This window comes from Anabrus simplex, chromosome 3, assembly GCF_040414725.1.
Source record: "Anabrus simplex isolate iqAnaSimp1 chromosome 3, ASM4041472v1, whole genome shotgun sequence".
Taxonomy (NCBI): Eukaryota; Metazoa; Arthropoda; class Insecta; order Orthoptera; family Tettigoniidae; genus Anabrus; species Anabrus simplex.
The window spans coordinates 428,827,434-428,853,596 of record NC_090267.1 but is presented as its reverse complement, the minus strand read 5'-3'; the positions used below and the strand labels follow the sequence as shown (position 1 = coordinate 428,853,596).

Below are 26,163 nucleotides of genomic sequence, written 5' to 3'. Positions count from 1 at the left end.
AAGTGTGGTTAGGGTCACACAGCTGTGAGCTTGCATTCGGGAGACAGTGGGTTCGAACCTCACTGTCGGCAGCCCTGATGATGATTTTCCTTGGTTTCCCATTTTCACACCAGGCAAATTAATTAATTAATTAAGGCCATGGTAGCTTCCTTCCCACTCTTAGCCTTTGTTAGCCATAAGATCTATCTGTTTCAGTGCGATGTAAAAAAATCAGCAATATAAATTTATACAGAATCTTAAAAATTATCTATGTATATCACTATTTTACCTTTTTCTGTTCTTTTTCCCTTCTCCTTGGTGTTACAGGTATTTATTTATTTTCACTGTTTACACTCGCATTGGAGCACCAATATCAACCTTATACAACAAAATCTTAAAAAAATAAGTTCATTTTTTAAAACTTGATTATTTATTTATTTATTTATTTAATTAATTATTAGATACAGCCTATGGAGGGCCATTTTACACTAATAATAATAATAATAATAATAATAATAATAATAATAATAATAATAATAATAATAATAATAATAATAATAAGTTTAAATAAGTATAAAAGATAACAAAGGTATAAACAACAATATTAAGTAACAACAATAATTAACAATTTTAACAGTAACAATGTGACAACAATGACAACGGTAACTGGCAAGTGTCGGTTTCAGAAATTAGGAAGAAGAAAGGTCAAGGGTTGGTGGGACGGAAGAAAGTGAAAACCTGGAGAGGACTTCAAAGGAATCTTTTAATTTTTTGTTTGAAGGATGAGAAAGGTGTGAATATGTCGATATCGGGTAGTGAATTACCAAGTGTAGGGAGACGGTGGAAGGTAGAGCGTTGTTGTAAGGTTAGGCGCGGATGGGACACATGATGGGTGCGCCGGTTGCGTGTAGGGCAGGGAGGAACGTGTATAGGGAAGTACGCTGGAAGAGAATTACATTTGGTGCAGCCATTGATCGTTTTGTGAAGGTAACATAGGTCAGAGAACTGTAAACGGCTTCTCAGGTCAAGTATACCCAGGTAGTTCATAATGTCAGATTTAGTTTTGTTCTTAAAAACAGGATTGCGAGTCTTAACAATGAAAGTGAAAAAGTTAAAAATACTATTTAGTTGAGATATGTTTGTGATAGCAGATGAGGACCAAATAGGGGAACAAAAGTCAATAATGGGGAGAACATACGAGACAAAGTATAATTTTAAGGCGTTAATATCATTAATTTCAGTAAACCTGTAAAGAATGCCTAGAGTACGCATAGCACGGGATTTTATGGAGTGAATGTGAGCAGAGAAGGTTAGTTTACAGTCTATTTTTTTTTTTAATTTCGTATGGCTATTTCTAGCCGAGTGCAGCCCTTGTAAGGCAGACCCTCCGATGAGGGTGGGCGGCATCTGCCATGTGTAGGTAACTGCGTGTTATTGTGGTGGAGGATAGTGTTAAGTGTGGTGTGTGAGTTGCAGGGATGTTGGGGACAGCACAAACACCCAGCCCCCGGGCCATTCGAATTAACCAATGAAGGTTAAAATCCCCGACCTGGCCGGGAATCGAACCCGGGACCCTCTGAACCGAAGGCCAGCAAGCTGACCATTCGGCCAACGAGTCGGACACAGTCTATTATAACACCTAGGTCTCTTACCTGAGAAGCCGATTGCAATGTATTTCCGTGGATGGTATATGCAGTGTTCATTCCTTGCTTTAGCAATGAAAAGGAGATTGTATTGCACTTCTTAAAATTGGGAGAAAGATTCCATTTCTTAAACCAGTCACCACACGAATTGAGAACAGTCTGTAATTCGTCACAGTCTTTTCCCAAAACTTCTTCATTCTAGACTATCTTGCAGCCCATTCTTCTGCTGATATAACATACTGCTTACGTTTTGTTGTTTTAAGTGATAGTTTTGCACATATATTTGTTGAGAATCTGTTACAGGTATTTACTGTAAAACGATAAAATCAGGACAGTGCAGAGGCGTCATTATCGCGCTAGAGAGGGGAACATACTGTTTCTTCTTCTTCTTCTTCTACTTCTTGTTTAATGACCGCATAGGATCACTTTAGTCAGTCCATCGTTCAGGTCTCTTTGAAGGGATTGTTCGGGCTTTGCGGTCCTCCCAGTACTTCTTCAGACTCTCCGATCTTCATGCCCTTTCCTTGGTTGAAAATATCCGTGTTGGTTTGTTTCGCGTAAGGGTAAAGCGGAGGTTTGTATTCTTGAGTTTCGCATTAAACTTTATCTTATTTGTGGTCTCTTCTGTTGTAAGCCCTATTTCCTTCAGATCCTCTCTTACTTCTGTGATCCATTTACATCCTGTTGTATTTTTTGAGATGAGATTGTGTTATACTAGTTGTTTCAGAAGTCTCGAATCGTGCATCCTCATGATATGTCCAAAGAATCCCAGGCTCCTCTTACACATAGTATCTGTAATAGGTTCTAGCACTTTGTACACAACTTTGTTAGGCATTACCCGCCACTGTCCATTTTTCTGGTATTTTTTGTCCTTTCAAATTTCTGAAGTCTGTCAGTCTTTGATTGTTTATTCAGGTGAAAAGGTGTTTTGTTTCTGCTGCATATGTAGCTCCTGGCTTTATAACTGTGTTGTATTGTTTTATTTTTGCATTTATTGATAGACATTTCATTTTGTAGATATCCCATGTTAATTTTTGTGCTTCAGCTAATCTATTTGTTCTTGTTTGGATTGAGATTTTTTCATTTAGATATGTGTTATTACTTCTCTGAGATTTTTAAATTTAGTTACTGCTTTGATTTTATTACCATTTATGGTAACTTCTTATAGCTGTGTTGGTTTTTGGGGCATAATTTCTGTTTTTTTTCAAGTGATATTTTGAGGCCAATTTTATTCGCAGTTTCGAAGTTCTGATATCTGGGGTTTTTGCTTCTTTTATGTCAGCTGCTAGTAATGCTAAGTCAACAGCAAAACCCAGGCAATTTGTTTTGAATTTTCGGGCAGTCTTTATTTTTTTGGGGGACATTTCCAAAACCATTCCCTCATTACTATTTCTAGAGCACAATTGAATAATAGTGGTGAGAGCCCATCTCCCTGCCGTAATCCAGTTTTAATTTCAAACGACTCCGATATTTCATCCCCTAAACTTAAACTTCAACATACTGTTTATAAATTAGGAAAACTTACAAAGAATCAATACAATACAGACACTTAAGCCAGTGAATCAGGGAGATACAGTTGCATTTTGAGATTTTACTCAAATAGACCAAAAAAGAAAGACCTGTGCAGACAAGACCTGTAGAAGAGTATCAGGGAGGAAGAAAGATCAAGAAATGCCCCGGTGGAATGACAGGGTAAAAGATATAGTTAAAAGGAAGAAACAAGCTTGGAAAAGATGGCTGAGTAACAGAGCAACAGAATGCAAAACAGAATACAGGCACTGGAAGAAGGAGTGCTCCAAGGTGGTTCAAGAAGAAAAAAAAAGAAATGCTGGCAAAAATTCACTGAATCTCTGCAAGAAGACACAACTGGAAACAAAAGATTTTATTCCAGTGGGTTGAAAAGAACAACAACCCAGGTGAAGGTGCTAACTTCATTAAAAATGAACAGGTGGAAGTGATGACACAGAAGCAGGATATATTACAGAGGTGGGGAAAATACTTTTGAACAACTTTACAACGTGCATAATACCTCGGTACAAGGAGAAATCGAAGAACCAGATTTAGTGCAGATGGAAGATAAGGAAAATGAGGTGTCCATGGCAGAGATAGAGTGGGCCACTAAAAGAATGAAACGAGGCAAGGCAGCTGGAATTCATGAGGTCACCATAGAAATGATAATAGCAGCAGGAATAGTTGGTGTACATTGGTTGTATAGACTCTTCAGAGTGATATGGAGAGAAAAGACTGTTCCAAAAGAGTGGACGAAAGGGGTCATTATACCAATTTTCAAGAAAGGAGACAGGAAGCAATGTGAAAATTACAGAGGAGTGACAATGATACTTCATACAGCTAAGATCCAGAACCTTGGATAAATGAATAAGAGACAGAGTGGAGGGAAAATTGGCAGAACACCAGTATGGATTCAGAAGAGGCAGGTCCACATTTGACTCAATATTTACATTGCATCAAATGATGGAAAAGTATTGGGAATATAGAAGGACATGGTAGTAACGTTTCAAGATATTGAAAAGGCATATGATAGGGTCCCAAGGAATTTGATATGGAAAACATTGACAGAGGCACAGATTGGGAATGAAACAATGCAGATCGTAATAGCATTGTATCAAAATTGTGAAAGCTGTGTTAGAACCAAAGTGGGTCAACCTGAATGGTTCAGAGTTGAGACAGGCTTAAAGAGGGAAGTGTATTGTCTACCTTACTCTTCATTATCATCATGGATAGAATTCTACATAATATCAAGGAGAAGATGATGCTAATGACATTGCAGTTTAGGGAGATAATGAAGAGGAAGTACAGACACAAGTTGATTTATGGAATGAGGAGATAAGAAATTTTGGAATGAAGATTAGTACTGCAAAAAGTAAGACTTTGATCGTGACAAAAGGTAACAGAAAATCCAGGGGAGTGATAAAAATAAGAAATGAACGTCTTGAAGTAGTGAAAAATGTTAAATATTTGGCAGCGTGATATCACAAGATGGAAATTTGGATGGAGAAATTAATTTAAGAATACAGCAGTCTGCAAGTTTCTACCAGTGTGTGAGAAGACATTGTATGGAACAAAGATGTGCCAATGAAGTGCAAGAAGGTTATATACTCATCGTATTATAAACCTATACTGACCTATGCTTCAGCAGACTGGACATTAACTAAGCAGAGCCAAAGTAAGATACAAGCAGCTGAAATGAGGTTCTTGAGGAGCATACAGGGAAAGACAAGGCAAGATAAAATACGAAATGAGGAAATAAGGAGAAACGTGGGAGTGTGTAAACTTCAAGAAGAGATTGATATAGCAAAGCTAAAATGGTTTGGACACATGGTGAGAATGCCAGGAGAGAGGATACCAAACAGAACATTCATGGATACAGAGACTGGAAAGAGGCCTAGGGGACATCCTAGAATGAGATGGAGGAGCTCTGTTGTGGACTATATTAAAAATAGAGGAGTCAATAGTAATGAAGTACTAGAAGAGGAATGGTAGAAAGATCAAGTAAGGTGGAGGACTTTGGTACCCTACGCTACCCAGAGATAATCTGGAAGAAGAAGAAGAAGAAGAAGAAGAAGAAGAAGAAGAAGAAGAAGAAGAAGAAGAAGAAGAAGAAGAAGAAGAAGAAGAAGAAGAAGAAGAAGAAGAAGAAAACATGTTTTTACATGCACCTATGAAGTGATTCATGACTTAACACAAACAAATGGGCCTGGTTCATTCAAATATAATACATGTACCACTAATTCCTGCTTAGAAATCAAAATCAAAGATAATGTTGTTCAAAGGTCCCAATTCATTTTTTAGTTCAAACTTTGGTCATCAATCTTGAAAACCTTAATATAGAATAGAATGCTCCCCTTATCAGATACAGGCTTGAATCTATCTAGCATACTGTCCATATTGTGTTACAACAATTTTTTGGTCCGGTTTGTCCCATTCATCACTGGTAATTCTGCACAAGTCTTCCAGATTATGTGACTGGTTAGGTCTGTTCAGATTATCGTATACACGTTCAATGGAGTTCATATCTAGGGTATAGGCAGATCATTCCATTCTTGTGATACCAGCATGACAAAAGGAAGGCATTACAGTAACGATGAGTAAATGATGGACATGCGAGTTACTGTCTGTTAAGATGTTTTTTCAAAATGCCGGTGATAACTGTTCCACCATTGGTTGGAGAGTGTTATGCTGGTGCTTCAGAACATGTACTGTGTACTGAACAACCACAAAGGTTGTATGATGTCACCCCAGAATATCAGTGATCTGTTACTTCGCTGCACACATCAGACACAGTATCTAAGTCATTCAGTATATTATTACTTAATTCTTTCAAACACTTCTGTGTTCACCTGAGTTCAGGTGTGTGGAACATTCATTGGTAAAAAAGCATCCTTTGCCAATTCTGAGGAGTCCATTCTACATTATTTCTTGCTGATCTGTAACAGGCTCTATTTATTTATTTAGCTTATGGCTTTTGAGATACGATGTCATCTGTTCAGTCGAATCCGACCATCGGCGATTCTATGAATTAGTGCTCTCCAAGTTGTCCTGTTCCACAGTGTCTCCATTAGTTGTTCCAGGTTGAGAGTGGTGTCTGTTTTAATGGTGTCTAACCAACGAGTTCTCTGGCGACCTGGTCTTCTTGTACCGCTGATCATTCCTAGCATGATTGCTTTTTCCAGTGTATCTGATCACATAACGTGGCCAAAGTATCCTAGTCTCAGCTTCATAATCTTACCAACCAATGACATACAGGGTCTGATGCGGTCTAAAACTGCCTTATTGGTGATTTTTGCAGTCCAATGTATTTGTAAGAGTCTTCGCCAACACCAGAGCTCAAAAGCATCAATCTTCCTTTTGTCTACCCATCTCAGCATCCAGTTCTCACATCCATACATGAACAGTGAGAATATAATTGCATTGACTGATCTGTACTTGGTAGGCAAACTGATAACTAGAGATGAGAATTATAGGCACTGAAAACAGTTAAGATAGGCAGGCATATAGGCTCTTAAATCAGCCAAAATAGGCTTGTAAATAGGCACTAACGTGTAAAATAGGCATCAAGATAGGCATGAACAAATACTTATAATTTAATAGCGCACTCAATTACTATAAAAGTAATTTACAACAAGCAACTTTGCAATGTTTTCCAGTAACAATCTTGTTCTCTTGTCAGGCAGACTGTTTTGTACTGAGAGAAAGATCTCTCACCACCACAGGAAGTGATTGGACACAACTTCAATGAAGCCGCTTCATCTGGTTTTAGTTCAACTGCTTCATCTACCTCACCTCGTAGCACTCTGGCTACTTTTACCGTCGCTTTCCATCATGGATTCTGCTGCAGGACTCTTATGGAACTTTTTACTGACAGCGGCTACCTTGCCAGAGGTTCGGTCAAAACTTCTCCTGATTTTTTTCCACAACCCTAAATGACTCCACCAGGGGAAAGCCACTCTTATCCAACTCGGTGATTGCTCCTGGAAGCTTGCTGAAGTTTGAAGATGTTCCAGTTTATGCAGGGGAATATTAGCTCCCACCATTGCAGTGCACAGGTCGTCCGACTCCTTGGCTGAATGGTCAGCGTACTGGCCTTCAGTTCAGAGGATCTCGGGTTCGATTCCCGGCAGGGTCGGGGAATTTAACCTTAATTGGTTAATTCCATTGGCTCGGGAGCTGGGTGTGTGTGGCATTTTCAGCATGTAGAAATCATCCTAGGTAAGGCCCTCATTCACACAGACATCCAGGTCGCCTAATAGGCCGTCTACGAGAAAAAGAACCGCACCAGGCACAGGGATAACATTGGCTTGTTTCCATAATGAAGGAAAGCTTCTGTTTTTAAGGCGGTAGTTAAAACTATGGGTAATGATTGGTAAAACAGCACCAGCAATGTTGTGAAGGAAATTATAAGGATATCATCTACTCCTCTGACTTTTGATTTGATAGAACATAATACATTTTAAACTTTATTAGTAATAATGGGGTGAACTGTAAAATGTTGTTGGTCAGATAAAGAGTTAATTACGGAGTTGGGTATTGAGTTTAGGGAATTCAGTGCATTAGGTTGGTGTTCTTTCTTCAGTAGAAAATTCATTTAACTAATAGAGTGGTATGTCTGGCACATGAGGTTGTTGCAGAGGTGTTCCTATACCTAAGGAATGAAGCATGTTCCAAGCACTGCTAGAATTCATATTTGCAGTCATGTTTCACAGGTAAACAGTTTCTAACAAGCTTTTAATTCAACTTATAAGGACCCGGTAATTTTCGAAGCCGCTTTGATCACAAGTTCATTTCAAGCGTCAATAAAGTGCATCGCGGTGGGCCATTATGTTTTTAATTTTATTATTTAGCCAAAGACAAGATGAGCAAGTAACTTTTATTTGTCGTTTAGGGGCATGGTTATTATTTATTTATTTATTTATTTATTTATTTATTTATTTATTTATTTATTTATTTATTTATTTATTTATTTATTTATTTATTTATTTATTTATTTATTTATTTATTTATTTCATTTGTGGCGAAGTTAAGGCTCACGGCCGTCTCTTACACTTAACCACATATCTAATAAACTTCATAAAACAGAATAGTGAAATAATATAACAAAATATAAATCCTAACCTCATTCATTCTTCCATTCATACTGCCATTCATACAAGCTGGTTATAAATTTAATAGGTAATCTCGGCAAGACCACTTGAAAGAAGCTAAGGAAGTGCAATTCCTAACACTAAATGGAAGGGAATTCCATAGTCTTGCACTAGACACTTGAAAGGAGCGGTTAAATGAAGATGAGCAATGCACAGGAATTGAGAGTGTAGTAGTCGATCGTGTGTTGTGATCATGAGAGGAATAGAGTAAATTAAACTTTGAGGATGAATACTGAGGTTTAGATTCATTCAACAGACGAAATACGAGAGTTGCAATGTGAAGATGCCGTAGTTTATAGATTTTTAACCAGGAGAGAATTTCATAATAGGGGGAGATATGAGTTGAAAATTTAATTGAAAATATAAACCTAATGCATGGGTTCATTGCCCTCTGTAATTTTAATGTCTGTTCCATGGTGTCATCTATCATTACAATATTACAATAATTAAGTATGGGAAATATGAGGGTCTGGATAAGTTTAATTTTCAAGCTTAGTGGAAGAAGTGATTGGCGAGTTTTGAGAGGGTGAAGTGACGAGTGAATTTTCCTACAGATGCTTGTTATGTGCTCACTCCAATCTAGTGTGTCACTTATGATAATCCCAAGATTTTTTTACTGACTTCTGAAATGGTATAGCTACACCACAAAGCAAAAGTGAAGGCAATAACTTCTTATTAATGATATTTAACTGCCTTTGTTGCCCTATTCTAATAGCTTGTGTCTTTTTAGGATTAATTAATAAACAGTTCTTATTAGCATAGGAGCTAATCAGATTTAAAACAGAATTCATCTGATGATTTCCCAACTCAATATCAATAGCTTTACAGTGATAATATATTTGTAGATCATCTGCATATAAATGACACTTGCAATTACTGAACTGAGAAGATATATCATTGATATATAGAGTAAACAGAAGAGGTCCAAGCACAGATCCCTGTGGGACACCTGATTGCTTCGTCTTCCAGTCTGTGGTGATGCCGTTTATGACAACACGTTGTTGCCGATAGGTGAGGTATGAAGCAAAGAGCTGAATAGCAGAGGGACTCAGATTAAATCTTTGTAATTTCGCTAATAATATGTCAATATTTACTGTGTCAAACGCACTACTGAAGTCTAGTAAAATAAGTATAGTCACTTTCCGCTCATCTATAGCTCGTCTAACGTCGTCTGTAATTCTTAGTAGTGCCGTCCCTGTGCTATGTCCTTTCTTGAAACCAGATTGGAAGGGGTCACGCAAAGAATATTTTTCCAGGTATTGTTCAAGTTGGCTATAGATCAATTTTTCTAGAGCTTTAGACAGTGCTGAAAGAATGCATACAGGACGAAAGTCAGATGCTACATTAGCTGGCGACCTTTTTGAAACTGGAACAACTTGTGCATCTTTCCACTTTGACGGAAAATAACTACGGGAGAGGCATGCATTAAATAAGTCAGTAATAACCGGCAATATTATATCCATAATGTTAGTAATAAAGAAAATAGGGATTTCATCAGCCCCCCGTTGCATGAGATTTAATTCAAATCAGTACTCGTCTCACTTCAGACTCTGAATCAGTTCGAAAGCAGATGATTGTTGTCGTGTTATAGACTTGATGGTGGCCTGCACTATATCGTGTTTAGGAGTAAAAGCATCTGTTGAAAAGTGTCTATTAATCTCGTCAAGCAGTATTTCTGGTTTAGCATGGTTCACAGGAGGCCTTCCAATACCTAATGAATTAAGTTGTCGCCAAGTACTACCAGCGTTTATATTATTGGATAGATGCCGGAAGTAATCAAATTTCTTATTGCGGATAATTTGTTTAATTCGATTTCGCAGCACACGGTATTGTTCAAATGTGTCAGCTGATAAATTTCGTTTGTAACGTTTATATAACGAATCACGCTGAGCCATCAGAGATTTAATTTCAGTTGTCAGCCACGGACAGGGCGGGCGTGTTACTTTCACACAGCGCTTAGGAGCATGCTTATTGTAAAATCCATGAATATGAGAATTAATATTTTCCAGTTTTTCATCTATATCATTCATTAGTATTATGTCACCCCAAGGACATTTGTATGCATCTTCTTTTAGGTGATGGAAATCTATATTTTTAAAGTCTCTAAAAGTCACGTATTTCGACCTATATTTAGGAACTCTTAGCGAATACACTAAGTATATAAGGTCATGAGTTGATATTTCAGGAACAGGTATTTGACCGTGTTTAAGAACCTTAGTGGATTATTCGTTATCATGAGATCAATTAGTGTATCAGTGTATTATACAGAGTGATTGCAAAAGAGTGAAACTCGTCTACTTTTGCATCTATATCGTCCAATAGGAGAATGTCATTCCAGGGTAGATTGTAAGCACCATGTCTTAACTCGTCCATATCAGTGTATTTTGTGTTTCTGGAAATAACATACTTAGTTTTATATTTTGGCATTTGGAGGAAGTAGGATAGGTAGATAAGGTCATGAGTGGAGATGGCTGGGACTGGAATCTGGCCATGAGTTATAACTTTGTCTGGATTATTTATTACAAACTATCCACTTCATTGCCGTATCGATGATGTAATCTAATCATTATAAGATAATATTTCCACCTAATGAATACCTTTCTTGTATTTTGCCTTTGGCAATTTATAAAATCATTAATAACAGGACATGTTTCGATCGCATTGTGATCATCATCATCAGCTGCGTACACAAAAGCTTATATAAAACAGCATAAAGCAATCACATAGGTAAATCTTTGTTGACTTTAAAAACTAATGTTAGTAAAAGACGTATCGGTTGGAGGGGGGTGGTAGTGTGCGACGAGGGAGGGGGTTGTTAAGGACGTTAAAATCCCTTCCCTAATAAACGGATTTAAGAAAAATAATGATAACACTAGGATAAACAATGAACTACAACGCAAAATCAGGCAAAGCGACGTAGTCCTAACTAAAGCGGATAAGGGAAGAACTATAGTCATTTTAAACAAAACCGATTATATTGAGAAAACCAAAACCTTTTTCAGTATAATAAATTCAAGGTCGTAGATAAAGATTCCACTTCACGGATTCAAAGTAATTTGAAAGGAATACTCAAACAAACTACTTTCCTTCTAAGTAGCAGGAATGACAAAAGCTGGTAAATATGAACCCAGGACTCCCTATGGCAAGAGCCATGCCCAAGTTGCATAAAAAAGATATACCTATTAGACCAGTAATTCATTTCTGCAAGAGCCCCACATATAAAACATCACAATACATTCATAAGTTTTTAACACAAAACTATGTTTTTCATTCTAACACTGCCGTAAAAAAATTCTAGTAACTTCTGTAAGACGATTAAGGACTTCAAACTCAAACCTTCCCATGTTCATTTGATATAAAAGACATGTATACCAATATCCCCATACAGAAGATTATTAAGATCATAAAAACTAATTTATTAGAACACAAACGAATCAGCATATCCGAAATAGAAGAGTTCATGACAATTCTTAAATTCGTACTTAACCAGAACTACTTTTTATTTAACAAGATATACCAACAAGATGGCCTTCCCATGGGGGCACCAGCCTCAGGCATATTAGTTAATATATACTTGGATCACTTGGAACATTCCCGTATTGTAGACCACATTAAAGGGCTTGATTTGTGGGTACGCTATGTAGATGATACATGTTGTTGTTTGAGTCATCAGTCCATAGACTGGTTTGATGCAGCTCTCCATGCCACTCTATCCTGTGCTAACCCTTTCATTTCTACGTAACTATTGCATGCTACATCTGCTCTAATCTGCTTGTCATATTCATACCTCGGTCTACCCCTACCGTTCTTACCACCTACACTTCCTTCAAAAACCAACTGAACAAGTCCTGGGTGTCTTAAGATGTGTCCTATCATTCTATCTCTTCTTTTCGTCAAATTTAGCCAAATCGATCTCCTCTCACCGATTCGATTCAGTATCTCTTCATTCGTGATTCGATCTATCCATCTCACCTTCAGCATTCTTCTGTAACACCACATTTCAAAAGCTTCTATTCTCTTTCTTTCTGAGCTAGTTATCGTCCATGTTTCACTTCCATACAATGCCACGCTCCACACGAACGTCTTCAAAAACATCTTTCTAATTCCGATATCAATGTTTGAAGTGAGCAAATTTCGTTTCTTAAGAAAGCTCTTCCTTGCTTGTGCTAGTCTGCATTTTATGTCCTCCTTACTTCTGCCATCGTTAGTTATTTTACTACCCAAGTAACAATATTCATCTACTTCCTTTAAGACTTCATTTCCTAATCTAATATTTCCTACATCACCTGCCTTCGTTCGACTGCACTCCATTACTTTTGTTTTGGACTTATTTATTTTCATCTTGTACTCCTTACCCAAGACTTCATCCATACCATTCAGCAACTTCTCGAGATCTTCTGCAGTCTCAGATAAAATAACAATATCATCGGCAAATCTCAAGGTTTTGATTTCCTCTCCTTGGACTGTGATTCCCTTTCCAAATTTCTCTTTGATTTCCTTTACTGCCTGTTCTATGTAAACATTGAAAAGGAGAGGGGACAAACTGCAGCCTTGCCTCACTCCTTTCTGGATTGCTGCTTCTTTTTCAAAGCCCTCGATTCTTATCACTGCAGACTGATTTTTATACAGATTGTAGATAATTCTTCGTTCTCGGTATCTGATCCCTATCATCTTCAGAATCATAAATAGCTTGGTCCAATCAACATTATCGAATGCCTTTTCTAGATCTACGAATGCCATGTACGTGGGCTTGTCCTTCTTGATTCGATCCTCTAAGATCAGACGTAAAGTCAGTATTGCTTCATGTGTGCCTACATTTCTTCTGAAGCCAAATTGATCTTCTCCCAACTCAGCTTCAACTTGTTTTTCCATTCTTCTGTAAATAATACGTGTTAAAATTTTGCAGGCATGAGATACTAAACTAATGGTGCAGTAGTTTTCACACCTGTCAGCACCGGCTTTCTTGGGAATAGGTATAACAACATTCTTCCGAAAATCGGATGGGACTTCTCCTGTCTCATACATCTTGCACACTAAATGAAATAACCTTGCCATGCTGGTTTCTCCTAAGGCAGTCAGTAATTCAGAGGGAATATCATCAATTCCAGGTGCCGTGTTCCTATTGAGGTCGCTCACAGCTCTGTCAAACTCTGACCTCAAAAATGGGTCTCCCATTTCATCAGCATCAACAGCCTCTTCATGTTCCAGAACCAAATTATTTACATCTTTACCTTGATACAACTGTTGGATGTGCTCCTGCCATCTTTCTGCTTTGTCTTCTTTCCCTAGAAGTGGCTTTCCATCTGAGCTCTTAATATTCATACACCTAGATTTCCTTTCTCCAAATGTTTCCTTGATTTACCTGTATGCAGCATCTATCTTACCCAGGACCATACAGCCTTCGACATCCTTGCACTTCTCCTTCAGCCATTCTTCCTTAGCTACCTTGCACTTTCTATCCACTTGATTCTTTAATTGCCTGTATTCTTTTCTGCCCTCTTAATTTCTAGCATTCTTGTATTTTCATCGTTCATCAATCAGGTCTAGTATCTCCTGAGTTATCCACTGATTCTTAGTTGATCTTTTCTTCCTTCCTAACATTTCTTCTTTTCTGCCTTCCTAACATTTCTTCAGCAGCCCTACTGACTTCATTTTTCATGACTCTCCACTCTTCCTCTATAGTGTTTCCTTCAGCCTTTTCATTTAGTCCTTGTGCAACATGTTCCTTGAAACAATCCCTCACACTCTTTTCTTTCAACTTGTCTAGATCCCATCTTTTTGCATTCTTTCCTTTCTTCAATTTCTTCAACTTCAGATGGCATTTCATGACCAACAAGTTGTGGTCAGAGATACATATGCTATAATTAATAAGGATCTCAATGATAGTCTTAGTATTTTGAATGTCCTGAACACCTTAGATCCTAATATACAGTTTACTATTGAAGGAGAGAAAAACGGTTCGATCAACTTTTTAGACGTTACAACAACAAGAAAAGGGAACCAATTTTACTTTGGAATACATAGGAAGCGTACATTTAATCCAACCACGATTCATAATAACTTTCTACATCCTGACTCAGAAAAAATCTGCGTATTACAGCTTTATTAATAGGGCCTTCGAAATTCCGTTAACCAACAAAAAGAGAAATAAAGTACTTGCTTTCATCCGAAAACAGGTCTTGATTAATGGCTTTAGTCTTAAAATTATTAACGGGTTAATCAATAAACCTAAATGTAAACAACGAACAAATTTAATAAAACAGTCAGAGAAAACAATAAAGTACATGAGGTTCACCTACAACAATCCTAACATTTACATAATTACAAATTTATTTGAGAAATACGACATCAAGGTAGCATTTTCAACAAACAATAAAACTAGGCACAGGTTTTTCAACCACAACTGGTTAATAAGAACAAAGAAGAATGTTTCCAGGATTCAGGAATTTATAAGTTGATCTGCAATCAGTGCAAGGCCACATATGCAGGGCAGTCCAGACGGAACTTTGCAATAAGGTACCAAGAACACGTCAATGCGGAAAAATATAGAAGGTTTTCCGCCATGGGAGTACATATGAAAGAGACAGGTCATAAATTTATAGATATCAAACAAGACCTTGTAATTATTAATAGAATAAATAAAGGTAGACTGATGAATAGTTTAGAAAATATTCACATTTTTCTGGATAAGTTAATTAATAAGGACAAGAACTTAGATGAATGAATAAAGAAATCCCTTATACGAACATATATTGGGATACATGGATTCATTAGGTAGGATTCAAACACGTCCAGCAATTGTAACAAGCAAGCACGAGGGCCCTACGTCACAGACAGAAGCCACCTCCTCGCGAGAAACAACAAATGACGACATGACCTTGCGTCCCTCCCCTCTCTGAATCAAACTAGCATACAAACCACATCACACCGCTATTATACAAGGTCGCGGACAGTAGAATCAGACCCACACCCGTAATTCTAAATAATTTCCTTAGACAACACTTCCCTAGCCAATTTCAACTAATAGACGCATATTTCTTTTTGCCGGTTACAGATTGTACAACAAGCTATCCAGCCAGATATGTTTATGAATACAATTCTTAATTCAACCAACAGAGAATAGAAAAGGAAATAAGAGGATCTGGCTTTTTAGTACAGTACAGTGACGAGGAAGAAAACTAGAAGTCAAGTAAAGAAGAAGCATATTTAAGCAAACACATTTCTTCAGGATCACAACACCAATTTTTTAGTTTTTTAAACAATGATTTTATTAAGCCTTTGGGACCTAAAGTGATACCAAAGGCATTTTAGGTCATAGATAGTATTTTAATTCATTTTAAAGTTTAACGTCCTTAACAACTGTCCCCCGCATCGCTCACTACCTCCCGCCCCCCTCCTCAACTCATACGTCTTTTACTAACATTAGTTTTTAAAGTCAACAAAGATTTAACTATGTGATTGCTTTATGTTGTTTTATATAAGCTTTTGTGTATGCAGCTGATGATTATCGCAAAGCGATCGAAACATGTCCTGTTATTCTTAATGATTTTATAAATTGCCAAAGGCAAAATACAGGAAAGGAATTGATTAGGTGGAAGTATTATCTTATTATTGATTAGATGGGTTATTTATCACAATGTGGTCAGTGAGCATGTGTGTTGTGTAGTTATCTGTTTAAGCTCTGGATGGAGGATGGTCATACCACAGAAAAAAAAAAAAAAAGTCAAAAATTGTTTAGTTTTGTATATTATAATAAGTAGGTTAGTGTTAAAGTCTCCTATGGCAATAATAGGCTCATAACTAGGCAGTAGGTCAAGTAAACGGAATTCTAATTGTCATATTTTTTATTTTGAGCGGCTTGTATACAATAACTATAAGGAGTTTCTGTTGGGTAATAATGACTTCAACAAACATGTATTCTGGCCCTAGCTGTGCATTGTTAGATGATACACGCATCACCTGGCTTTTTAAGTCGTTTCTGCAGTACATGACAACTCCATCTCCTCTTCTACCATTGGATCTGCCACGCCGCAAGAGGGAATACTGGTCAAGTTGTACCATACCGGAGGTTATGCTCGGTGTAAGCCAGCTTTCACGAATACCAAGAATATGGTTATTATTTTCCCTCATTATGGCTTGAATTTCATTGAAGTGCGCTACCAAGGAGAGTGTGTTGACATGGCAGTACTGTAAACAGTTGGTAGATGGAGATTATGTCTGTTTGAGGAAAATGCCTGTCGTGAGAGATGATGGAGTTGAGAGCGAATCAGGTACAGAGCTCTGGATCAGCTTAATAAGGGAATGTTAATGAAGTAGTATAGCAGAAATAGCATGCAACTTACCTCACCATCCTGATAAATGCTTACAATGACTACCCTAACATACACATACTACAGTTAATAGAAAGACTTACAAAAGCAAACTAATACAATATCGAGTTGTGTTGTTTCATATCACTTGTCACTTTTATCCTACATGTTTTTCATGCTGTCCAGTTCCGCAACAGAAGTGATGGATCTTTTCATCCCATTAGGAAGGTGGACCACGATGCGTCCATATTGGGTCCAGATGTGGGATGGACCGAAGTTATCCCTCACCAGGTTTAATATAGTCTTGCGGGTTTTGGTGAGGGACTCAGTAATGAGTACCTTTGTTCCCTAGATACGGTCACATTTGTGGTAGTGGGTAAATTGCACTATTATAAGGTGCCTGCCTGTAGTTTCCACTTCAGCTGCTGAGTGCTGAGGCCGCCCAATCCTGTAACACTGGTCGAAGCTCTCTATCGTGAAGTCCACGTTGTACTTCATTCGGAAAGTTTTCTTCACTTTCTCGTAAATATCCTCCTATGGTTCCTCGGAGACTCCAAGGATTAGGAGGCAGTGCCTATGGCTCTACTGCTCTCCTTCATCAATGAGTTCTGCTTGATGGTCAAGCTGCCGTGCTAACTTGCACAGCTCTTCTTTCAACATGGCAAGTTCCGAGGAGATGATGCCTTGGAAGTCTCAGGTCCTGACTCAGCACGTTTAGGGACTCTTCCCTGAGGTTGACAGAGCTGGTTAACAACTGAAGGCGTGCCTCAAAGTCCTTCATCATTGCTTCAAAAGCATTAATATCCTTATTCAGCTTCTGGTCGGACATACAGTATCTGTTGATTTTTACGTCCAAACTCGAACACAGTTGTACAAGTTCACTTATCACACCCTTGCAGGATAAATATACTGTCAGTTATGCGGCTTCTGCGAGATACAGACAGAGCACTCCTATGCATATGTCTCAGTAGTCACCATTTTTACCACTGATGTGTCTCCTGATGAATTTTTGTCACATTGTGTTGTCCACAAGGCATGGTTTTTTTTTTTTTTTTTTTTTGTTTTTTTTTTTTTTTTTTTTTACGAGAGTTTAGTGGGGCAAACTTTTCAGCTTTTTTAATAATTAGGATCAATTTTTCAAGACCATCTGTCAAATTTATTGTTTGTATTTGTCTTCTTTTTCTATTAACTGTTGTGGATCATAATTCCTCTTTACTAGTTTTTATCTCCTCCTCCTTCTTATTCTTCTTTTTCAGTGGTGTAAATTTTAATTTTGATAATGTAGTGATCAGAACCAATATCTATACCTCTTAATACTTTTACATTATAAATTTCCTTATGAAAAAATTTATCCATACAAACATGGTCTAGCTGCCATTCCCCTTTCCTCCAGTCAGAATGTTTCCAAGTTTTAAGCTTGTTTGGTTTCCTTTTGAAGTACATTGATTTAGATATAAGGTTGCAAAGTTCAACTAATCTTTGGCCATTCTTGTTTGTAAATTTATGTGGAGCCCATTTTTCCAATTACATACTGTGCCCGTTCGCATCTCGTAGACCATCTACAAAATGGTGGCGTAGGAAGGTATGGCCCATGCGATCTACTAAGGCAATGAACTTCTTATTAATACAGCATATAGGAGGCTATTTACGTCACGGAACAGACTGATTTGGAAGACACTGCAGAACAGTAGAGGCTCATTTTGAATTGTTTAAAAAAAAAATATAGCAGCGGAAGGATTGTTTAAGAATATACTCTAAAAATTACATCCGCAGAAGTAAGATGCAGATACGAGCGAAGCTACACATTTGAAGAATATTCTAAACTACTGAGAAGATATTAACTGTTTACAATCGACAAAAACATACGATAAAATAATTCACCGGCGTATCCTAAAAAAAGGAGATGAAATATTATAGAAATAAATAACTTGTGGTGAGATACGTCTGACTTGGATCCGTGAGCAACCACTCTACGATTGAAGAAAAAGGGACTCACCATATTGCAGTACTGATAATTTCATACGAGAAGATAGTTACCACTGTGGTAGTAAACTTAATATCTATTTACGGTGAAATTATTCCAACCGAAGAAAACTTCGTCGTTTACAATAAGTAATAGAAATATGGAATATATCATGACTGATTGCTCCGCAAAAGGAATTTTCTTCGTTGTCTGCAGATTCGAAATGATGACTGTCTGCTAAATTTACATGATGGACTGAACTGGGGATATGCACCGTCGAGCCAGAGGACCAGCTGATGATGATTGGACCGGCCAACCAGTGGACAGGATGACGAGGATGAGCACCGGCCAGCCAAAGGACCGGACGATGAGGAGTGGACCGGCGAGCCATGTGACCAGCTGATGACCAGGAAGACTCTATCCAACCAGAGATCCAGATCCTATCGGAGGTTTTAACTACAACCAAGGAATGGAGCAACAACCAGACCAAATGTAGCAACTGACGAGCTAAGTCCATACATTTCTTTAGTAGAGTAGTTTCTTGTAATCTGCACCCTCAATCTAACTCGGCATGTGCTGAATATTTGGTGATATTTATGAATTAAGAACGTGTGTGAAATATAAAGTGAAGTGTGAGATATTTAAGGCTATAAGATAAGATGGAAGTGTAGATTTAGAATTCTATTATGACATATACAGGCTACCGCACTTGCATACATACAGTAGAAACTAGCTTGGATAAAAGAAACAAGTGTTACTTGTGAAGACCTAGTAGCAATGAGTCTATTTAACTAGTGAAATTTCGATTAATCTCGCTTACCTGTACATAGATTACGTCACGAATTAACTGCGCGACACAGATGAATATTGTCAAGTTACGTATTCCTTTCTTCATAGAAAGAGGGCATTGAACTCAAACTGCTGTTTTTAAGATAAAGGTTATTAAATGCGTATTTTACAAGGCAATTCTAGAATGTTTAGCATATAGTTTTGGGTGTAATTGGCTATATGCATACGGCAATATGTATGCCAGTGTTATGTTAATGTATGTTGGAATGGCGTTGAAATGTGATTATTTATTGGAGCATATTGATGAATAGTTGAAGTATAGAGGTTTGTTTATATTCTACGGTAAGAGTAAGAATTGCTATTCGACAAGGAAACGTTGTGTTAGAATTACGAGGTGAGTTCTGTGCCATATTGGAATGAATATGTCAAAGTGTGAACATCGCGCAGATGACCATTTTAAGGTAAGATTGACATGTATTATGGTAAAATTGTGTATCGTGACAGTTGTATTTATGTCTGACATTGGTAAATGACAGGTACTGAGTATGAGAGAGTACTTTAATATACGGTTCACTAGGCTCATGACTTAATATACATCTGATATTCTTTGGTGCGGTGACGTTACAGTATAATACGTAATAATTTCATTCTATACTGTCCATACGAGTTGAGTAGCTCGTATACAGATGAGATATTGACTAAGAGCAGATAGCTAAAGCACATTGAGCCGTTGATAGAGGAGTGTGTGGATTGGAAACTACTTGAATAGTTAGATAGATGTTTATTTCTTTTCATGCAGTAATGATTTCAATTGAGGTATTTTAAATATGAAGAATATGATAATGGTTAGTTAGGAGCCATATGTCGTAGGCTTTAGGGAGGTATTGTCTTAGCCCGTAAGTTGTTATTTGTGCGTACTCGAGATATGTGACCAAATAATCAGAGTTCAAATTTATTAATGGAAAAGTTGGAGAACACTTTTACGATTTAATACTCGCACAAGAGTTTGTTTGGGAAATACTTACGTGAAGATATGAGCAGATTTACATTTACAATCTGACTTTTTCCCATTTAATTTTATCACATTTCAATTTAGCAAACCATTCATTTTTATCTCAGCGAGATGACTTAGATGTTGTGAGAATAATTTAAATAATTAACGTGACAGTATTCACAACGAGTATTTTTTATTGATACCGTGATTGCTCAGTGATCTCTTGAATATAATTGGAGAAAATCAATTACTTTTCGGAACATGGCTACGAATATTGAAGTAAATATTAATAAGAATTTGAACATTAAATAAGAAAGAATGTAAGTATTTTAAGCCTTAATTGTTTTATTTTTATTTGAGCCAGCGCTGACTCTAATCCTTCATGCTTAAATATTACTCAGATAATACTACCCAGATTTCACTTTATCTTACATTGAACATTATTTATTCAATAAATATTCTTATTATTTTTCTTTTAGTAAGTGTCTGTGTCTTAATTTCTGTTTGGGTAACGGCTAGTTTGTAAGTTAGTTAATAAGTTTAGTAGATATAAGCAATTGATTAGTTTCACATATGGAAAGAGATTCTTTTGAAGTTATCGGCCACAGGTTTGTACTTGTGCGTGTAGGTACTCCCGTGATGCGTATCCCAGCGGACTGATTCTCATCCGAAACCACGTAAAATAATTAACAATATAAAATCACAGATTTTATGAGCGGAAATTGGAATACCCTGAGAAGAAATCGAGCTACCGGGATAACTTGGCACTGACCGCCACTTAGGCGGGTGCAATACTTTTTCTTCTTCCTAAAGGGACATTAAAGTTTGTTTTGCTTTTATTTATTCAAGAAGATCCCAGAATTTATCCATGTTTTTCTTTGTTTGTGTTAGAATTTTTGTTATTAGTAAGGGCATGGGCATTTATTATAGTATAAATTTTGTAAATCTTAACAGTGACAGAACAGTGGAACCTTTTGAATCACAAGGTTGGGATACTTGACCAACGAGTTGTGAGTCAATGTCCCCAATTTGGAACAGGATTTATAGCAAATTTAAAAATAATAGATTCTGTAATTGATTTTCAACCAATATCACCAAGAATTGCAACTCTGACCTTTAAAACAACAAACAAAATTTATACTTTTATTATTATTATTATTATTATTATTATTATTATTATTATTATTATTATTATTATTATTATTTTTTAAAATTCGTTGTGCCCAGGTGTAGAGCGCGTTTGAACTTATTTTGCACAGTGTTTCTTCTTCTTTTCTTCCCAATATCTCTTCATTTTTTCACTGTGTTCCTTTCTGCGTGTTTCTGTCCAGCCTGTATTTTTTCTTGTTGATTTCTCTGCAAATTTATGTTTGTTTACTAAGCTCCTAAATTTCATTTATCTTGAATGGTTTCGTCCTCAATACCCATTTCTTGTAGATCTTCATGAATTTCTGCTAACCAATTGTTGCAGATTTTCAGGGTTAGAGCTAGATTTAGAATTTTCTTTGTCAGCCTGTTACAAGTAACTATTCTTAGTTGTATTATTGTATTGAACAGGTGGCCTTATAATATTGTAATAATACTTGAGACATTGTCAGCCTGTTGTTATCCATTCTGTGTAGGTGTCCGCAGAATTTTAGTTATCTCTTTTGGACGGTATCTGTGATTTTTTCTGTGATTTGAAAAATTTTGTGTGGTTTTTTTTTTTTTTTTTTCATCCAAATTCCATTTTCGAACTTTGGTCCTAGGATTTTTCTGAGAATTTTCCTCTCTTGTTTCTCAATGCTTTTCATTTGTGACCTGCTGCCAAAGATCAGTGTTTCAGATGCATAATGTGCCTCTGGTTTGATGACTGTATTGTAGTGTCGTAATTTTGCATTTTTTGATATACATCTTTTGTTGTATCTGTTCCATGTGATTTTGTAAGCCCTTTGCAGTTTAGCAGTTCTTTCTTTGTTAGCTTCCTGATTTAACCCTGCTGGCTGAATAATTTCACCTAGATACTTGAATTCGTCTACTTGGGAAATTATTCCACATTAGGTGATTAATGGTTGATTGTCGAATCTTGATTTAGTTCCTTCCATAAACTGCGTCTTTTCAAATGAAATTTGAAGTCCGGTTTTTGCGGCTATTTCATGCAATTTTTCTATGGAGTGGATTGCTTCTTGTCTGTTGTTCGAAAGGATTGCAATGTCATCTGCGAAAGCTAAGCAATCAAGGTGAATTTTATCTTTAAGAAGTCTGCCAATGTTTATACCTTTAGTTTCTTTTCTCCATTCACGAATCACTTTTTCCAAAACTAAATTCAATAGTAGTGGGGATAGTCCATCTCCCTGTCGGACACCAGTTCTGATTTCGAACCGTTCAGACATTATTATTATTTTTCTTTTACAATCTGTATTTCATCACAATGTCACAGATAAAAGTCTTATGCTGACAAAGGGATAGGAAAAGGTTAGGAATGGGAAGGAAGCAACCATAGCCTTAGTTACGGTACAGCCCCCATCATTTGCCTGGTGTGAAAATTGAAAACCATGGAGAACCATCTTCAGGGCTGCAGGGCTGCCGACAGTGGGGTTTGAACCCACTATCTTCCTTTGCTATTTTTGTAATACACAGAACAATGAACTAAGTCTTGAAATCACAGGGGTGTTTTTTGTAGTAGAGAGATAAAGTAAGCTTTAAGATTCTCACATAGCTGTCTGTTTTTGTATTGTATTGTGTCCACAAAGAGAAATTTCGCTCTTTATCTACTCTTAATTTTTTTTTTTCCATCCTGACTGTTCATTGTATAAAATTCCCATTTTATGGCAATATTACTTATGCATACTGTATATATTCTTCAGATATTCTACAACTGTTACAGGTGTACTCCAACAAAATTAAAACTCAGTTGTTTCTTTCATACTTTTAAAGAGAAGATTTGAGTTCAAAATCAGCACTCAAAGAAATAATTAAATGATAAAGGGGATGGTTATAATAATGTTGTTACTGAGCACAATAGCTGCAGTCGCTTAAATGCGGCCGTATCCAGTATTTGGGAGATCGTGGGTTCGAACCCCACTGTCGGCAGTCCTGAGGATGGTTTTCCGTGGTTTCCCATTTTCACACCAGGCAAACGCTGGGGCTGTACCTTAATTAAGGCCACAGCCACTTCCTTCCCACTCCTAGCTCCTTCCTGCCTCATCGTCGCCATAAGACCTATCTGTCGGTGCGACGTAAAGCAAATGACAAAGAAAAAGAAAAAAAGAAAAAAAAAGGAAAAAATGTTGATTTTATGTCCAGCTACATACTTTAATGATTTTTTCAGAGACTCCTTGGTGTGGGTAGTATTAGTCAGCATCATATCAATTCAGGTGAATCTATTAGAGATACTGGTCTTGAAGGTAAACCAATGCGGTAAATATTTAGTAATAGAAAATGAGCTTCTGCACAGCATCCTTGATGGACAATTGTTCATCAGACTACGGGATCATCATCATGATCATAATCATAATTTTTCAGCTCCAGTTTCGCAAGTGTGGTGTACAAGCACTCGCCACTTCTTCTTGTCATACTGTAGTTTCTGTTCTTCTATGTCCTCTCACTTGAAATTCCTCTTGCTATAGGGTCAAAAGTTGAAGAGAGAAATTGAAGATAAATTTCAGCACAATTTAGAAAAACCTTGTAGTTTTCATTGAAAATATCTTTTATGTTACAAATTTCAAAAATGTAACCAGAAAGTTGTATACTTCATGATATTAAAAATAATCTCAACAGTGCTAAAAATCGGTTCAAATTAGATAGATCAGATAGCTTTCAGAAAGGCTGTTTGAGAGAGTATTAGGTTTTCCTTTTCTAGAGTATGACTACGAACATTACTCTCAGTTTGTTATTGATCATTGTTTAACAAGTGTCCTCTGTGAGTATCGTGCCAACATTTCTTCCATCCTCCTTGAACATTGAAAGAGTGTTCTATCAGAAACAGTTAGTATTCTAGCAGTAATTGTTTCAAATCATAGTTAATCATTTCTATCCATACTCCAATTTTTATTGCTTCTCGTAAGAGTCTTTCTATATGCCACATTTGGAATCATCTTTTGTTTACTTGATGATAGCATGGATAGTCTTCAATAATGGTTTATTGCTTCAAAAATTTACTCTTGAATTGACACATATCAGTTCTCAGAATTTTATAATCCTACACAAAGCTGAATACTTGTTTACTTTTTATTTTTATCTTCGAGACAATGAAAGTCCAGCTTTGTGGTTGAATGGTCATTGTAGTGGCTCTCGATTCAGAGGGCCCCAGGTTCGATTCCTGTCTACAGAGATTTTAACTGTGTGTAGTTAATTCCTCCAGCTGGGGGTTAAGAATTTCTTAGTACAAATCTTCATTTGCATACAGCATATCTCTGTACAGAAACATGCAGTGGCTGAATACATCCCTCCACATAGGATTGGTGACAGAAAGGCTATCCTGCTGTAAAACTGGGTTAAATCCGTACAAGTAATTTTTTCTGATTAATGCTATAATTTTATTTAAATGTTTGTATTATTGTTAATTTCTCTCATTGAATTCTGTTTCTTGTGTATTTCTTTACAGAAAGCAGCTTTGGTAAGCCCATAAAATCGTATCTACAATTTGGACTTTTTCCTAACCAAACTACCATCTCACTAATTTGAGTGCTAGCACTACTATGAAATTAACAATATTTGAAATGCAGTATCTAATATCCTCTGGATAGTGTGTGTGAGTGAAATACTAACCCTGTGGTTTTGTCTGATTTCATTGGGAAGTTTCCTTTTAAATTGTTTTTGAACATTTTTGATCAAATTAACAAAGGAACAAGCAAGTGTCATATGAAGTCAATATAGAGCAATCAAACTATTTAAAGGAACTCATTATATGATGAACACATTGACAGGTATAGTGGGTTTTTGAACCCTACTGTCAGCAGCTCTGAAAACAGTTTTCTGTGGTTTCCCATTTTTACAGCAGGCAATTGCTGTACCTTAATCAAGGACATGGTCATTTCCTTCCCACTCCTAGCACTTTTCTCCCCATTGTTACCATAAGACCTACTGTATCTATGTCAGTGCTATGTGAAGTAAAATTATTTTTAAAAAAAATGACAGGTCAGTCTGGGAAGAGGGAGCAGTAGAGTGAAGACAGGACAAACATAAAAACACAGAAAAACAAAGATATTCTCCATATCTTTATACACTGTTATCTTCAAGAAATTAGGCACTCTCCTCATAAATCAAGAAATTAGGTACTCTCTTCATAAATCCGGTTCTTCTACTTTCATTTCTTCTCAGTCACCAACAAGCATATTTTCTACTTCCACTCTTAACATGTCATTGTGTTTATCATATTGTGTGTTCCTCTTATTGGGCTGATGACCTAGATGTTAGGCCCTTTTAAACAACAAGCAACAACCATCGTTATCACAATGTTCCTTTTAATTTTTGCTATAGCTCTATTTGACTTAATTTCTGAGCTTTCTTATGTTATTGTAGTCTGTATATATATACCTGAGAATTTTCTCAGTGTAAGATTATCTTGCATTTTGACCATACAATTTGTATTTTGTGAGAGAATCTTCAATTCTCTGTTGTTTATTTCAAAGAATATGAACATCAATATAAATCTGTGGGGTGAGGGGAAACCATAAAGACATTGTGCCCTTTTTTTTTCTTTTTTTTTCATGTGGCTGTTGTTAACCTGTTGCAGCCTACTTAAGGCAGCTCTCTGAGAAGGGTGGATGGCATCTGCCATGTCTTGGAAACTAGTGTGGTGGAGAATAGTGTTATGTATGGTTTGTGAGTTGCAGTAATGTTGAGG

At 36.8% G+C, this 26,163-nt stretch overlaps 1 protein-coding gene across 5 annotated transcripts in view; it reads left to right on the top strand.

Moving 5' to 3' along the window:
* Positions 1 to 26,163, top strand: part of Synd (protein kinase C and casein kinase substrate in neurons protein Synd) — a 762,925-nt gene that overhangs the window by 582,405 nt on the left and 154,357 nt on the right. For 4 of the 5 annotated variants that reach the window (XM_067143439.2, XM_067143442.2, XM_067143438.2 and 1 more), the window contains one exon: positions 24,922 to 24,933. The exons of the other annotated variant lie outside the window; for it this stretch is intronic. In XM_067143439.2, coding sequence (XP_066999540.1) covers positions 24,922 to 24,933 — 12 coding nt within the window. The remainder of the gene's footprint in view (positions 1 to 24,921; positions 24,934 to 26,163) is intronic. 5 annotated transcript variants of the gene reach the window in all.